The sequence below is a fragment of the Haemorhous mexicanus genome, chromosome 5 (genome assembly GCF_027477595.1).
Source record: "Haemorhous mexicanus isolate bHaeMex1 chromosome 5, bHaeMex1.pri, whole genome shotgun sequence".
NCBI classification, from domain to species: domain Eukaryota; kingdom Metazoa; phylum Chordata; class Aves; order Passeriformes; family Fringillidae; genus Haemorhous; species Haemorhous mexicanus.
Window position 1 is genome coordinate 12379121 of NC_082345.1, and position 17012 is coordinate 12396132.

At 43.2% G+C, this 17012-nt stretch overlaps 1 protein-coding gene across 1 annotated transcript in view; it reads right to left on the reverse strand.

Moving 5' to 3' along the window:
• Positions 1 to 15709, reverse strand: part of SYT10 (synaptotagmin 10) — a 34899-nt gene extending 19190 nt beyond the window's left edge. The window contains exons 1-2 of the mRNA XM_059845923.1: positions 15470 to 15709; positions 3009 to 3366 (exon numbers count right to left, since the gene is read on the reverse strand). Of these exons, the coding sequence (XP_059701906.1) occupies positions 3009 to 3366; positions 15470 to 15620 (509 nt within the window). The 5' untranslated portion in view covers positions 15621 to 15709. The remainder of the gene's footprint in view (positions 1 to 3008; positions 3367 to 15469) is intronic.
• Positions 15710 to 17012: the final 1303 nt, after the last annotated feature.

Below are 17012 nucleotides of genomic sequence, written 5' to 3' on the forward strand. Positions count from 1 at the left end.
TAACCTTAACAAACCCAAGCACCTCACTTTTGCCTTCGTGCCTCTTGGAAACTGACTGGCTCAACATATTCCTCTCCAGCTGACACTAAAGAACAAAAATAATGTTCTTGGAAAATACAGGTGAATGTTTGAAGAATGGATTTCCATGGAAGCAATAAGCTATACTGTAAAATACTATCACTAGTACTAATACTATCACTAATACAAAATATTATCAAAATACTAAGTATGGGAGAGGGTGGTTCTCAAAAACACAAAGCAAGGTTATTTGCAAATGAGCACTACTGCTGCAGTTCTTCTGCTGTAGTGGTTAATTGGTATCAAGGACTAAAACAGGTCTTATCAGGGACTATGAAAAATATGTAGGTATAACTAAACAGAAATGTATCATTTCCCCATACTAACATGTCTCTGTGCTAATCTACAGTATAAAAAATGTGATCAGGCACATTTGATTGTTTCTCTGATTGGCTTATTAAAATCCTCATCCTTCAATTACAATTGCTTAATATGGAATAATTTATTTTATTAAGAGCTGATGGCTGCATGAAGCCGTCACAGAAGTGGTTGCAACCCTTTAATTTGCCTCATCTCAGGTGAGCTGAGTGCACAGGAGACAATCCAGCCAGCAAACATTCCTCTCATTCCTCAGACCCTTTGTCAATGGAATACATTCAGGAAAGGGTGCATCTGAATCCTCAGAACTCCTGAGGACAACAAAGCAGTGCTGCATTGAAAATGGTGCAAGAGAAGTTATGCTACCTCTGCATCTGCCTTTGCCTCCTTTTTATTTAGAGGCTCCCAGTCAAGGACACCAGAGCCAGGTTTCAGCCATTTTGCTGGTACATTGTTGCCAGCTGGTCTTAACACAAAGAAGGAGTAATTCAGAAACCTGGTCTAAATGTCCAGCCTCATTCTCATACATGATACTCTAGACAGCAGCAATTAATATGGGCTGTTAGGTTAGGACTCCCTTAAGGCAGGCAGAGTGTAGATAAAATGTTTACAAACAGAAAGATCACAATTTCTGGGTAATTTTTAAGGCACCTGTCATTCTAAACATGTTTTGGAAAAGGATGCAGAATTTTTCACCAAACTCTAAAAGAAGGTGATGTTTCCAAACACTGCTACTGATTGGCTGTGGTGGGACAATCAGTTACTCAAAGAACAGGAACTGTCCCTTTCAGAGGAGATTTAACCCTGATAATCTTGAGAGGATAAAAAGAAACCTCCCTTACAAGGTTGCAGAAAGACTGGTATTGATAGGAGGCTTTACTTGTGTAAAACTGTCCTTAGCTTCACAAATATTTTGTATTCATTTAGATCCCAGTCCAAATCACTCTAGAGACCTGTGAGAGTATTTTCACTGCCTGATGTAGATCTGGAACACATCCCTGGAACTTCTTTCTTCCCCTATAGTACAGTTGGGACTATTCAAGTCCATTTTCCAGCCAGCTATTTCTTCTGTCGATTCAGGAGGTCAGACAGTCTGAATACTTGGATTTGATGGATAAACTCTTTCAGTTAATATCCTTTTAGGCAGCAGTGAGCTGGGTAATGGGCTTGCCAGGCTAAACTGTACCAATTTTTTCTCCTCTGTGTTTAGTGCAACAGTTACAAGTTCAGAATTATCCGAGTGTTGTGGGAATGTTCCTCAGTGTTTGGATGCTGTGCTCCTGTTCTGAGCAGATGGCTACAGTAGCAGGAACCAGGCATAGCCAGGGTAATGCGGCTTAAAGCCAGCTGGACAGTCTCATAATTCAGGAGATGCTTGGGCTGCTAAAGTCAGTCAGACCTCCTCTGGCTGGAGTGCTCTCATTTTTGTGCCTTCTCTCTTCATGTGCCTTCCTGCTGGCTGGTCCATGAGGTTGGAATAGCTGAGAAAAAGCACTTGAGCACTCACTACCACAACGAGTGCACTGAGCTGGCAAAACATTGTCTTTAGGGCTCCCAGGAGGCCAGCAAAGTATGTGCCCACTCAGTGTAAAGCATGTGTCTTCTCCTCCTTTTGCCTCTAATTATTGTGAATGTGAGCCTTTTTTTTTGTTCTTTTTGGGATTTTTTTGTGTTTGTTTCTTTGGGTTTAGTGGGTTTTCTCATGTGGTTGGCCTTAGCAATCAGCATTTTGAGAAAAAAATGCTACTTCCTACACACTACCTGTACTGTAACTTATGGCATTACGCAGTACTTCAGGTGCCTCTTTTAGCCTTAATTTTCCCAATCTTTGCTTATAAAACAATCCCCTTTTTATTTCAGGATTTGATCTTTGCAGTTCATTGTTTGTTTCCATGCATTAAATTTACTGACATTGTTTGAAGAAAATCCCATTTGAATCTATAGGTCCCTGCACGTCTTCACTGCTTTTCAGTATAAAGTGGCAACTAAAGCAAAATTAAAGTTTGTGTCCTCCTCTTTAATACTAAAGAAACCACTAAGGAATGCTGCGTGCTTTTCATTTATTTATAAACCTATATGGAATCTGTACAGCTTTCAGATCACTCCATAAAGATCTGTATTTTCAGACTGGAATTTTAATTCCTTCGTAATCAGCAAACCATGTCTTCAGGAAATGTGCCACCAACAATGAGTCTATCATTCATTTGGTTGAAAGGGAAACTTTCATCTGCAAAACCAACTGATATATCTGTAAAAAACATCTCTGTGAAAATATAGACTCGCAGTTCTTTAAAAAAACACTGAATTATATTTTCCTGTAATCAAAACCCAAAAGGGAAATGCTTGAAGTGGCAACAGCTATCTTTACAAAGTAGTAGAAGATGTAGATTTCACTTTCATATGTTAAAATGATTATGCAAGTGAAGGTACACTAAATGTTTCAGAATATTCTGTCCAAAGAGCAATGTGGCTTCACATTCACATGATTGATGTTTTACCCATAATTTCTAAGAAACCTGTGAATAATCCAGGAATGCTGGAGATTTTCAGCAGTGATCCTGCTCTACTTGTTCCTGGGAAAGGTGCCACAGGTGTGGGTGCCTCTGACCTACCTTGATGAGGACGTGGGCTCCGTGATCTGCCTCTGCATCCGAGCATGTCTGATCAGGTGCCCCTTGAGCGCATTCTGCACCTCTGCTGGTATATCAGGTGAAGTGTGGCTGATTTTCAGCGCAGCTTCAAGCACCTTGGTCGTAGCTTTCCCATTTTCTTTGACTTCCTTTTTCTCGCTGTTCTCCAAAACCTCCGTGGGAGCACTGGAGTTGCTCTGTGGGACATTGCTGGCACTGGAGGTGAGGGGTTTGCTCCTCCAGCAGGGCCAGCACAGCTTCCAAAAGACAAAAAGCGAGACCACCAGCAAGGCGAGCCCGCAGAAGCTGACCACCACTGCTAAGAGACTGACTGAGACATCTGCAAGGAATTAGAAACAAAAAGCATTGTGACAGACAAGCATGCAGAGAAAGAAAAGAATTAAAAATGACATAGCAAGGAGATAGAAGCACTTTTATTATTATTAGGTCTCTGTAGAGCTTTAAAGTCCTATTAAAGGTTGTGGGTTGCTTTTAGCTTTTTTTCTTTTTCTTTTTGATATCCAAGCCTGTACTTTTAAGATGTTATTGTTATTATTTCCTAATATCTGCTTCAGAAGTTGTTGAGGCCAAGTGCCAGTATGTGTACTGCTCACCACATACTCACACATCCTTCTCAGGAATTTTCCTTCTCAGGAAGTAAGGAAATAATCCCAAAACCTCCCAGCCATTGTTGGCTAAGGTTGTTGAGATCAGTAGATGTAAGAAATATTGACCTAGTTTGCTAAAGCAAAGTTATTATAATCAAACAACAAATATCCTCACTGAAATTTAAAGCAAACAAATGAGAATTCTGTTCCCAAATCTAGATTTCCAATTTTGAAAAGAAGCCCCTATATAGACAGCCTCCTCCCGATGGGTAATGTACACATCCCTTTGCTTACTGGCTTCAGATGGAGGATACAGATGCTGAAAACATCAACACCTTTAATTTCAGTCAGAGGTTGTTATGTTTAGTTCTTTAGAACATATATTTAGAACATCAAGAAAATGTTGATGGAAAAGTTAAGCCACAGTTAACATTTTCTATCAGTACACATGAAGACAGATTAGATCTAAACTGCTAGGCTGATGCACAAATTTTTTTGAGATTTGCCAAACTTCTGGCTCTGTGTGCCAACTGCTTCAGAAACATTTTAAACCCCAACATTTAGGCGTAAATGGGAAGATAAAGTCTGTCATAAAGAAGAGATTTCTGTGGTTATATCATCAGCTCTGGACTAAGGCTGTGCTAGACCAAGATAGCACAGATATATCAGTATCTAAAATTCTGCTGTGAAAATGCAGCTGGCTTCAGAGAACACAGTGAAATGCCCCGAGCTGTACAGAGATCATGCTGTACACTGAGCTACTCTGGCTGCCCTGTCTTTGACTTTTGCTGCCAAAACTGCTTAGAATATCCAATAGCCTGGCCAGAGGTAGGAGAACAGATTTCACAGCAACAAAATTCCACGGACACACACGAATTTTACAAGATGGTGGATCACCAGGACTGCCAGTTGAGCCCTAATTAGGAGTTTTATTCTATGTGACATGCTTTCATTTGATTTTTTCCAGTATCCTGTAATATTATAACCAAAAAATCCCTTTCCTTGTCAAAACAGCCTTTTATATGCCTTAAAATTATTCACTAAGCCTTGCTTAAATATCCCTCAAGTAATGGCTGCTGCTGTTTGTTACAACAAATGTTGACAGTTTAACAGCTAATACTTAGTATCCATAACTCCAGGCTACAGGCTACTAAACTGAACCACTGGAAAAGTGCAAAGAGAATTTGAGCATATTTTTAGAGATTTTCATGTGAGTAAAAAGGTATGGACTAGCTCCATGAAACAATATGTACCTCACTAGTGCTTATGAGAATTGAAGACAGAAAGATGAAGCAGAATGATGAAGATAGGAAGCTGAAGGTGAAAATTTGGGAATGTTTTCCTTATCAATATATCATATCCAGATGCATCTCTCAGTAACAAACACTGAACTTTGTCCTCATGAACATGTGTGAGAAAAGCAAAAATGTATAGAAAATGTTGCAGTCTGGAGATCATACCCTTCCAGCCAATTCCTAGCCATGGATCAGGAATTAAAATGGGTAAATGATCATTCTTAGTGGGTGGTTTGGATGTGCCCTTCTGTTTCAGCAGATGACAGGCATTAATAGCGAGGAGAGAGGCTCTTGCATTACCTCAGTTCCAGGGAATGGTCTGTAGTGGGTTGATTGACAGATGCCAGAGGCCCATCAAGGCTGCTCTGTCAGCCCCCTCCTCAGATGGACAGGGAAAAAATATAACAAAAAAGCTTGTGGGTCAAGATAAGGACAGGGAGGGATCACTCAGCAATTACTGTCATGGTCAAAACAGACTTGGGGAAATAAATTCATTACCGATCAAATCAATGGTGACTAATAAAACCAAACCATAAAACACTTTTCTGCACTCCTCCTTTCTTTTGGGGCTCAGCTTCACTCCTGCTTTCTCTGCCTCCTCGCTTCAGCAGCACAAGGGGATGGGCAATGAGGCTGCATCAGTTCATCCCACATTGTCTCTGCTGCTCCACCCCCTTCAGGACTCGTCACACTCCTGCCCTGCTGCTCTCCTGCAGTGTGTGGTCCCTGGCAAGGGAGCCAGCCCTGCACAAACTCCAATGGCAATCCTTCTCACACACTGCTCCAGGGTGTCCCTTCTGCTGGGAGCAGACCTTGGGGAGCACACTGCTCCAGCACCAGCCCACTGCAGGGGCAGCAGTTATTGCAGATATTTTTTCCCCCAACAAGGGAGAGAGAATGATGCATCTGACTCCATCTTATCAGAAAGCTAATTAATTACTTTATTATACTATATTATTCTATATTATATTACATTATATTGCACTACATCTAAACTGAATCTGCCAAGCACTCAACTGCACACACTGCCCAGAATCTCGTGACTGTCACCCGACAGTCCTGACACACACACGATAGGCCCTGATAGGCCAAGGAAACAAAACCCCATCACTTTGGGTAAACCACCTCCATATTGCATTCTACTTTGGCACAAACAAGGGCACAGCCAATGATAAGGATTGTTTTTCCTTTCTCTGAGGTTCAGAGAATGTGAAACCCAGAAATATTCTAGGGAAGAATTGTGCCTTGCGTTTCTCTGGGAAGAGAAATATGGCGCCGAGGAGTCTTGCCAGCAAACCTGCTCCAGTGAGGGATCCTCTCTCTTTCCACAGGTCCACAGATCCTGCCAGGGGTCTTCTGCAGGGTGGGCTCCTCACAGGGTCATGGCCTCCCATGGGAATTCCCCTGCTTTGGGATTGGGATGGGCTGCAGCACTGGAGACCTGCAGTGAGGCACTCTTCTCACACCTGGAGCTCCTCCTCCCCTCCTCCTTCACACACCTTGGTGTCTGCAGGGCTGATCCTCACAAATTCTTAGTCCCCTCCTCCAGCTGCTGATGCACAGCAGATTTTTTATCCTCCCCTCTTAAAAACATTTTCCTGCAGCCCCTGTGTGTGGGGGGCTCAGCCTAGGCCATCCTGGAGCCAGCTGGCCTTGGCTCTGTTGGACACGGGAGAAGCTTCCAGAAGCTTCTCACAGAAAACCCCCTCCTGCTACCAAAACCTGGCCAGGCAAACCCAATGCACAGTCAAAAGTGAATTTAGTATATTCATACAGAGGTAGGACTCACTGAAGAACCTTCTTTGATAGATTGAACCAGACCAGGCAACCTGGCCAAATTTTTTTTCTCTTCTCAAAATATGACAAAAAGTGGAACTCTTGAAAATGTTGATGGTCTTCCAGAGATAAATAAAAATTAAGGAAAAAAAAAGGAGAAGAAAACAAAAAAAATAAATTCAATTTTGGGTGATTTGCAATATTGCTAGCTCACTTTAGGGACAGTTGGCATAATTGGGTTATATTTTGAGAGGAAGACTTTTAGAACTGAAAATTGTAGGGTTTTTTTTTCCATTTGGAAAATGTTGAAGGAGGATGTTTTAACAACTTTGAAACTGCTGGAAACATTTCAAAACCAGAAATATGAAAATTGATCCCTTCCAGCAGAGCTTCAATTTGATGAATAGATACTATCAGCTGAAAAACATTGCATCAAAGCATTTCTAGCCAATTCTAATTTAAGTTTTTCACTGCAAGACATTTTTCAAGCCTTCAAATAACTTCTTGTCTCCTTTCAACACCTACTCCTGTACTTCAACTTTCTCTAAGCTGTTTTTCTGGATTTCCATTAAGCTACTTCAAAGTTGAAAAAGCTCCCAAAATCTTTACAGAAAATATGTTTTATATCCGTAAAATAATCCCATGAAATATCTAAAGTCTTACAAGCAGAGATAAGGAACTAATTCTATAAACAGCTGTAGTCTTAATTTTTTGCTATTTTATTAATAAATTAAGCAGCCTCACATATTGAATTTCACAGTGCAACAAATACAGGAAATATTTGAATTGCAAGAAAAATTACCAATAAATAGTTCATTATGAAAAACTACTTAATTACATTTATTATTACAATTGCTAAAAAGCAATGCCATGAAATAAAAATTGACATAAAAAGCATATTGTTCAATGTCCTTCCTTCTGTCAGTCACTGAGCTGAGCAGTTATGAGACATTTGTTGTTATGTGAAAAGTGAACTATCTGAGGAGCAGTCAAACCCTTTGTGTGTTGGGCTGGACATGCCTCTTATATGAAGGTTTTATAGGAAGTTTGGTTGAAGAACGTAGAACATTAAGAGGAAGACTTGGAGCTTCTTCACATCCCTGCTAAGGAATCCTGATTGGGAAGAAAAATGGGTGCTGAAGGATGGATTTGCCATCAGAGCAGGGTTGCACTTCACATACAAAAGTATTATTTTAAGATACAGAACTGGTGACAAATTCAAAGACTGCCTAAGTTTTTATGGGCAGAGGAGATAATGCTGGGACAGCATTAATTGTCAACATTGTGAATAATGTCCAAAAGAGAACAAAACCAATCTTGCACAAGTCTTTCTGAACTGGTAATTGCAGGTTGTCTGCAATGATTTAGATGTGCATAGAACAGGACATCCCTCTGAAAATTCAGGAATATTACAGAATTATGCATTTCCCATTCTTGTTCTCATGCCTGGTATACTCAGGAATGTCAAGAAGATATTTTTTTCTCATACCATCCCCTTCTGGTCAGTGGGAGATCTTACAATGACTTAATTTCACTCTTGGTGAACTCCCTTTACTGATGTTTGTTCATTTCTAGTCTTGATAAAATTTAGTAACTGAAAGCATTCTGTTCCCTCATGGGTTTGTATTTAAAACTGCTCTTTCAACATATGAAATTTTGGGCAATTTTATATTTCTCATTTAAGACAGGCATGTGTATTGAGAAGACTCAAAAATCTCTTTATTTTTATAAACATCTTCTGATGCATTTCTACCATAAAAGTCTCCTTGATAGCCATTATTTTGCACCAGGTAGCCAGTTTTTTTGCCTCAGGCAAGTACTTCAGAAACATCCCCATGTATTGCTTTTTTTTTTCCTTTTCTATATGCTAGGTAATGTCTTGAGCTTTGGCTTTGGTACTGTGGATTTCAAAAAGTTTTTGTTTAGAACTTGGCTCAGAAAAGTTCTGCCCATGGATCTGTTTGCAAACATGCACATTGGCAGACTTCCATTTCAAAACCAAATGAAGGTCACTTACATTTTAGGCAACATATGCCTCATGAGGCTGAATTTGGAAAAAAACATACTCCACAAACCCGTGGTATTGAATGGAGACAGAAACACCACAAAGAGCAGTGATGTGATGTGGTGTGTATGCCCAGGTGTGTGAGGGTCAGACACATCTGATATGACCCACATTACATTAGAAAGGATTCTTCCCAGGAAAGGAGCAGGGGTGAAAGAAACACCTGGGAAAAGGAGGGATCTAGTCTCTTCTGGCTCATTTCTTTGTCTGCATCTGATCTTGATTCTCTATGGGGCAATGTCTGCAACCTGTGTTCATATTTTTCTTTAACTTTAAATTTGTTCTCTTGTTCATCAAGCCATAAGTTACTTCATTCTTTCCATAATAAAGGAACTGCTGTGTATGTAATACCAGGAGTCAGCTCAATCAGATAAACTAATGTCTCTGATTTTCTAGGATTTGAAGGGAAGCAGGGCCCTTATAAATGATAAAAGGTCTGGGGCCAATAAATCTCCCCTATCCCCATGTAGATGAACTAGTTGGTTCAACCATCATTTCTGCTGTTAGATTTCCTTGGAGAAATTTTAAGCACATAAAAACTTACTGGTATTAATTTTTACTCTGCATTAGCAGATCCTCCACAATTACCCCTGTCTCATCCAAATCCCTTCAGATGGGGACACGATGCTCTAGCATGCCTCAGAGAGTGGCAGGTGCAGAGTCTTGTATTTTCTCTCTCAATCTGAAACTGTCAAAACACCTGACTTAGATATCAAATGGCAAAAAAAGCCTTTCACTTAAAAGAGTAGGTGTGACCTCCTCTCCTGTTCCCATGGAGAAGCATCCTTAGAAGATCTTCCTCAGACTTTTACTCTGGCCTTATTGTGAATGGGTTCCCTCTCTGTAAATTCATTCTGGTGTCTGAATTTGTTCCACACAGCCACCACCCTCTTCTGGCTGGTAGATCACTTAATGCTAGCAGAACTCTGATATTTTTTTTCTCACAGGAGGGGAGCCAAATGAATTCAGGGATCACTGTGATTTACTACATGATCACAGCATGCAAAATTATTATTCTCTTGTCAAAATCAATTTATCTAAGCTATATTAGAGATTATGGGTCTCAATTTTGCCTGGCTGGGTCTCTAAATTATTGGTCTTCACTCTCAAGGCTCTTCATGGCCTACATGCTTTTCTGCTTGTTGTCTCTCACTTAATCTCAACAGGAGGGACTCTTTGCTAGACCCACACCTTCCCATTTACCTTTCCATTAAATGAAAAAAACCCTACACCCTTATGCTTGGTCCTTTGGTGCTTGGTGCAATTCTCACACCTTTGAGGATCTCTTTGTGTCTGCAAGAAGCTCTCACTCTCCTCTTTCAATTGAAACACACCATGAGCTCACTGGGCTGCTGCTTACCACAAGCTGTAAGGAGGTTCATGCAGCTCAAGTGTCATCTTTGAATTGTCATGGCTATGTTTATTCTTACACAGCATTATATAACAAACATCTCACACATATGACAGGACCCAGGGAAACACTATATCTCTTCATCATCTTTACAGATTTGTTCTCCACATGGTATAAATCTTTCTGTATTTCCCCTGTATTTCATTATGAAATGTGTATAGAGTAAGATTATTTTGTAAACCTCTTGTTTTTTCTGTGTATTGCTGCTGTCTGCATTGTTGTGACTGCCTTCACATTTGCTGTAAATAAGTCTGGTCTCAGTGTTACATTTACCCCCCTGGATTTGCCTTTATGCTGCTGAATTAGATGTATTTCTGGTTTTCACAGCTTATTACATTGATTTTGTAAGTTATGTTTTTCAGTAACCCTGCACTTTTTTCCCACCAAGCCTTATTTCTCTGATAGTAACATTGATCTAACCAGGTGATGAACTGTATGGTAAATAATTTGGTCAGTCTGTTAACTGTTAAAATGTTTATTATTTGATTTTCTCACATTCCCCTGTAGCAGAGTCACTGTTTCATTTCTCTGTAACAGAATGCTCACTTGCTTCACACAACAATTACTTTATCACAAAGAAAAATGCTCCTTTCTTGTATGACAGCCTGATCACAGTAGCCTTTACATTTGTCCAAGCCATTTCTCATTCCTTTCAAGCTTACTTTGGCACAGTTGAGCGGAATTTGCAAGCACTCTGTGGGGTAAATCTCTACTTCCCCCTCCCTTAAATGGATCGAGGCAGTGCAAGCACAGCCACAGCTCACACTGCTTGTGGATGTGTATGCACTGTGTGCATGAACACAGCGTGTTCAAAGGAACCAGAACTAAATGTAAACTAAATCAGCTGCCACCCAGCAGGCTGAGAGCTGTCAGAGAAGCTTCTGACAGCCAACAGGAGGCACATGGCATGGCTCTTCGTGAAAGAGTGAGTCTGTGTCACGGACTGGCTATGAGCAGGATGCTCCAGTGCTTTCCTACTCCCTCTGTACTTTTATAGCAAACTGTCAATCAGGGGTAGGGTTAAAAACTTGGTAGGTTAAACTGTTATGTTAACAGAATAACTGTCAGTAGAATATTTACATGAATAACAAATGATCCCCTAGAAGCTGATGCTCTTTGCATGGTCAACTTTCAAAAATCAATTGTCTGACAAACAAAGGAGCAAGAGTGAACATCACTCTCAAGATATTCACTACCCACTCTAGTGGGCTAAAATATGCCCTCAATATTTATAGCAGAGCTGGGTTTCCAGCTCTATAATAAACATTTGTCACCCATGGGAACTGTTAATGAGAGAGCAAAGTTTTGCATGACCAACAGGCCTAAAAAAAGGCAAAGAGCACAAAGTACCCACCATTTGCAGAGGACATAAAATGAATTTTAAACATGTGTCCCTAGAGCAGAATGTCCAAACTCCTCTCATTATGCTGTATGCAATTGGCTAAATCTTCAGAAATGCTCACAACTGGGACCTTTGATGTGCTTGGTTCCACTGAAAATGAGGAGGAATGCTTAGCTGGAAAAAATTAATTAGAGTCCTTTGTTAATGAGATAACCTGAGCCAAGATACCAGTATAACCACACTGCATATGTGAGTTTGGGACAGTTATAGAAAATGAATAATTTAATAAGTTTAGAGATAAATTTTATTATGTGAAATCCTGCACATCCAGCTCCCATTTATTTTCTACCTTAACTCTTATAATTGACATCTTAATTATTTTGCCCAAATGTACTGGAGGTGTAAAATAAAAACAAAACAGCTGCACATCTAATTGTGCATCTTGCCAAAAATGCTATAACTTTCAGAAGGAAGCTCACAGTCATCTGATCATACAGAGGTACTATAAACCTAAACATCTTCCTAATCTTTTCACTTGAGCATTCCCCTGAGGTGAGCAAATTAATAGTTCTTATCATTACTGGGGCAGAAAATATAACAGCAGATGTCTATATTCACTTGTCTAAAGTTCTTAGAAATTTACTAAATTTTCTGTCTCATGAAGATTATTTGCTATGAGTTCTGTAGATTGATTGTTCATTACACTAAATATGATTACCCCTTCTTGACCCAAGTAGTGAGCAGTAATTGTGGGTCCTAAGGTGTTGGTGCTGGCACTGAGAGGAAAAAACCTGTGGAATAATCAGTAATTTCTTTGATGTAAATCTGTCTGTTCCCTTATTGGCAGGAAACCTGAATAGATCCCCTTTCTGCTTTGTTGTTTCATTTTGTTACACTCTGCCTTCCAAGAGCCATACTCACCATTTTTTTCTTTTGACTGTATCTCCAGCTTTCTCTTCTTTGTTATCTTTCTTATGCTTCTTTCTCTCATCTAGGCATTTACACTATCAAGAATAATCACTGCCCAGTGTCTCTGCTTCCCTCTGCAACTTCTTGGGTCATGGGGTCAATATTGTCTCATATTTTGCTTTGAGCCTGTGATTGGGTGATGCGTCTTGTGCCTCAAGTAGCTGATTCCTCTGAGATGCTCAGCTGCTTTTCATGGTCTAGCTGAACAGAAAGCCATCCCCATACTCACTAACATAACCATACCAATGTAGTTCTAGTTGCATTTCATAGTGTCTTCAACTTGCAGAACAGGTTTTTATCCTTGTGTTAAGTAGAAATGGTCTCCTTTCCTTTTTACTATCTACTCTTTTACTTTCTGAAAGGTTGCTTGCACCGTTCTTTCCTTTTCAAATATGTGTCTCCTCATGGTTTACAGAATCACAGAATATTCTGAGTTGGAAGGGACCCACAAGGATCACCTAGTCCAACTCCTGGCCCTGCTCAGGACCATCCCTAAGAATCACACCATGTGCCTGGAAACATTGTCCAAATGCTTCTTGAGCTCTGTCAGGCTTGGTACTGTTTAGACTTCTCTCGTTTAGTGACATCTCATTGGTGATTTTTGCCTATTCTATCTTTGTGATACTTTTAGGTATCTTTTTGAGATGAGGAAAATGGGATTACCTTAACATTTCCACCTTTAATGAAGAGGATCTATGGTTGTTCAGTGCTCTGGACAACATTAGCTTTATCCATAGAGATGACAAGGAACTCTAAGTGCATTTGAAGAGGAGATGTGACATGCTCACCTTTCAATGGCACCACTTCTCTCAGCTTAAACTGTATTTAAAGTATTTCTGCTCATAAAATTGATGAAAGTTATATTTATATCTTGTCTACCTGAGTGTTTACATATTAAAATATTGTCAGTTATCAGCAATGACAGTGTGTCTGGTCCTCCTCTGGAGACAGAGTATTACTATAAGTTCATTAGCAGTGTTGTTAATGAGATAATGCTCAATATACTGTGCATCTCAATAAAGTTGACACCCATCATCTAATATTGGTTTCCTTTTAAGGGGGAAAAGTGAGATTCAGGAATTCAGCTGAGATGTGGCATCCAGTGGTTCCAGCTCCTGTTAACTCTATTTTTTCCCTAATCCAACAACTGTAAGGCATTACAAATAGAAACCCAAGAAGATTGTTGACTTTCAAGAAATGCTTAAAAAGAAGCTCATCTTATTATACCCAATACAGCATTGAACCAAGTATTGAAGATTCACATTTTCTAAACAGAACATCTTGGTTTACCTCATGGAATGTTTTGTGTCCTTCATATCCCACCTGTTTCTACACTGACTTTGCAGAGCCCAATTTTACAGGCTCCATAGGGTAATGCTGTTTTCATTCAACCTTCTACCATTCAGACCAAGAAGACTAGCACAGAGCATGATCAGAATATTCATGATCCGTGCTGGGGGAAAGGCTGCAGCCCCCTCACCCCTCCTTGCCTTGCTGCCCTGCCCCCGCGGCTGGGTCAGTCTGGGCTGACTAGGGCAGGGTCAGATAAAAGTGATTTTGATCTGAGATACTACAAATAACACGAAATGTGTGGGTATTCAAAGAAAAGAAAACAACAACAAAAAGCTCATCAGCTGCGGCGGCAGCGACAGCGCAGCTGGGGCACACGCTGAGAACCTGCTGCTTTACATGACCCTGTGTTAATTTATTTAATTTGCACTGTTACACTTGGCATTTGCTGGCCATAATGCAAGCTGTTCATTTGCATTTATGGATAGACAGCAGAGGTTATCAATCCCATCTAGCAGAAATTAAGCACAGAACTTTGAGCAACTTTCAAGCCCTGTCCTAAAAATAAGTGCTGAGGAAAACAAGGTGTCCAGAGAGCACCACACAGGATAATGTAAAGGTGCAGAGTTGGTTCCAAAAGGTGCAGAAAATCCAGATATCAGGGACGAAAGCACCACTATTAGGACTCAAAATCTTAGTTTCAATATGACATTTTTTCTGAATTTGGAATGTTTAAATTAACCCAAATTTTCCCCTTCCACCCTACCCAAATTTTCCTGGGCAAGTGTCCTGGGCCGGACCGAAGCTCTGCCCTGACTCCACAGGTTCCCACTGCCTGTCAGACGGCTCTCCTGCCTCCCCCAGCGCTGAGCGGAGAGGATGCAAAACCCTCAAACCCCACTCAGAAAGGGGAGACTGCGAGGCGGGACGTGCCGAGCTGCGCCCCGAGCCCCGCGGCTGTCCGCCCTGCCCGCCTCCCAACCTGTTGCCCGGGCCCCAGCGTCGCACGCCAAATGCAGAGGGACGGCCGGGGACAAGAGAGGGAGAGCGGGTGCAGCCCACGCGTGGCGCGCCCGGCGCACGAAACCGCTGCCCACCCGTGACAAGAGCACGGACCGCAGCCCTCTGCCCCGCTGCCCACCCGTGACAGGAGCACGGACAGCAGCCCTCTGCCCTGCTGCTCACCCGTGACAAGAGCAGGGACAGCAGCCCTGTGCCCCGCTGCCCGCCAGCACGGCCCCGCCAGCACCTGCAGCGCCGGGCTTCCCGTGCAGACAAACTCCCGTCGTGGGGAAAACCTTGCCGAAGCGGAGCTGCAGGTGGCAAACGAGCGAGCTGCGCGGGAACGGGGCCGTCTCCGGCGGCGATTTCTGTCCCCTGGGCACCTGTCCGTACTCCCCGGCCCCGCGCCCGCACCCTCGCCCGCTGCCTCCGCGTTTGCCCTGCCGCGCTGGTCCCCGCCCCGGCGGTCCCGGCGCTTCCCTCAGCGCTGCTCGGCAGCCTCGGCGGGCTGCGAGAGGGAGCGGATTTTAAAGCGGGCTGCGTGCCTGCCCCCCCCCCCCCTCCGCCCCCTCCGCACGCAGGGAAAGCAAAGGAAAAAGTTGCGCTCTCCGGCCGCCCACGCCTCGCCGTCCGCCCCGCGGCGGCTGCAGGACGAGCCCGGCGGCGGCGGGGTCGGTGCCGGTACCTGCGCCGCCGATGCCCTGCCGGGCGCTCTCCAGGGGGAAGATGCCGGCGCACTTCTCCCTCTCCACCTGCCCGCCCAGGCACAGCTCCGAGATGATCTGCAGCGCCTTGTGGCAGAGGCTGCCCACGCCGTCCTCCGCCGGGAAACTCATCTTGCGCCCCGGCCGCCGCCGCTAGGCCATGGCCGGAGCGGGACGGCTCCGCGCCCGACCCGCGCTGCCTCCGCGGGGAGCGGAGCGGGGCGGAGCGGCGGCGGCGGCGGGAGCGGCGCGAGTGCACCGAAGAAGTAGTGAAGGAGCGGGGGGAGGCAAAAAAAAAAAAAGGGGGGGGGGGAGGGAAAAAAATAAAAAGAGGGGGAAAAAAATAAACATCCACTTAGCAACGCCTTTTGTGGCTCCGGGCTCCGGCAGGCGGCTCGGCCAATGGCAGCCCGGCGCGGGGGGCGGGGGGCCCTCGCATCCCCCGGGAAACTTTTCCTTCCCCCGCCCCGCGGCCCCGCTCGGTGCGGTGCGGTGCGGTGCGGTGCGGTGGGCGGCGCGGGCAGCGGCGGGCGGAGCGCGGTCCCCTCCCGGCCGCAGCACCCCCGGCCCTGCGGGACAGCGGGGACTACGGGGGGACAGCTCCGGGCGCTACTCCTCGGCCGCTCATCGCGCAGCCAGCAGGAAGCGGAGCTGGTTCCCCACCGCTCCGCTCGTTCTTCCCCCAGCGTTTATTCCGAGGTGACTCGGCGGGGTGATCAGCGCGGGCTACCGAGCCGCGTCGAGGAACTTCATCGACCAAATCACCGTCTCCACTCCGCTTTCCCGAGGCGGAGGGAGCGGGACGTTGACTGCCGATTTCTTTAACTTCTGAAGGAGTTAGAGGAACCTTACGGTTGTCTGGTTTGTTTCCTCTACAAATTCTGTAAAGTTGGGTTATTTTATAGGTAAAAAAGTTGCAGCTACACCGTGTGTTTGAATATACTTCTGAAAATCAGCGCAGTGTATACCACTAGTGGTTGTTTCAGTTATTAGCTATGGAGATGAACAAGACTTCATCTGTTAACTTGTTCATCTACTTACTGAAATTCTGACACAATTTTATGTTACTGAGGGAAAATTCCTCTAGTTCGATGGCATACATATGTCTTGCAATGCTTAATTCTAACTAGGCATAGATGGAAGGATGTCTGCCAGCAGTTTACTTAGCAGCACTGCCTGTAGTCTGCTGCTTGGGTGTTTTGGTTTCATAGGCATGAGAAGTTAACTTCTGTGCTGCTGTGCTTTTTTTCCCCTCTGGATTTTGAATTTTTAATCTAAAATATCTCTAGCAAACTGTCAAGTTTAACAGTTGAAAACTTTAAAGCCACCCTTCGGTAGATGAATTACAGAGTAAGAAAATGAATTATTATTCCAGTTTTAATTCTGAAATTCTATACTTTACATAGCATAGATACCTGTTAAAAACACAAGGAGATACTTCTAAACCCCAGCCTTTTGGTGGTGCATTTATACAGATGAATTCATGCACATACACTTTTCAAAATCTTAGGAGAGTAGTAGACT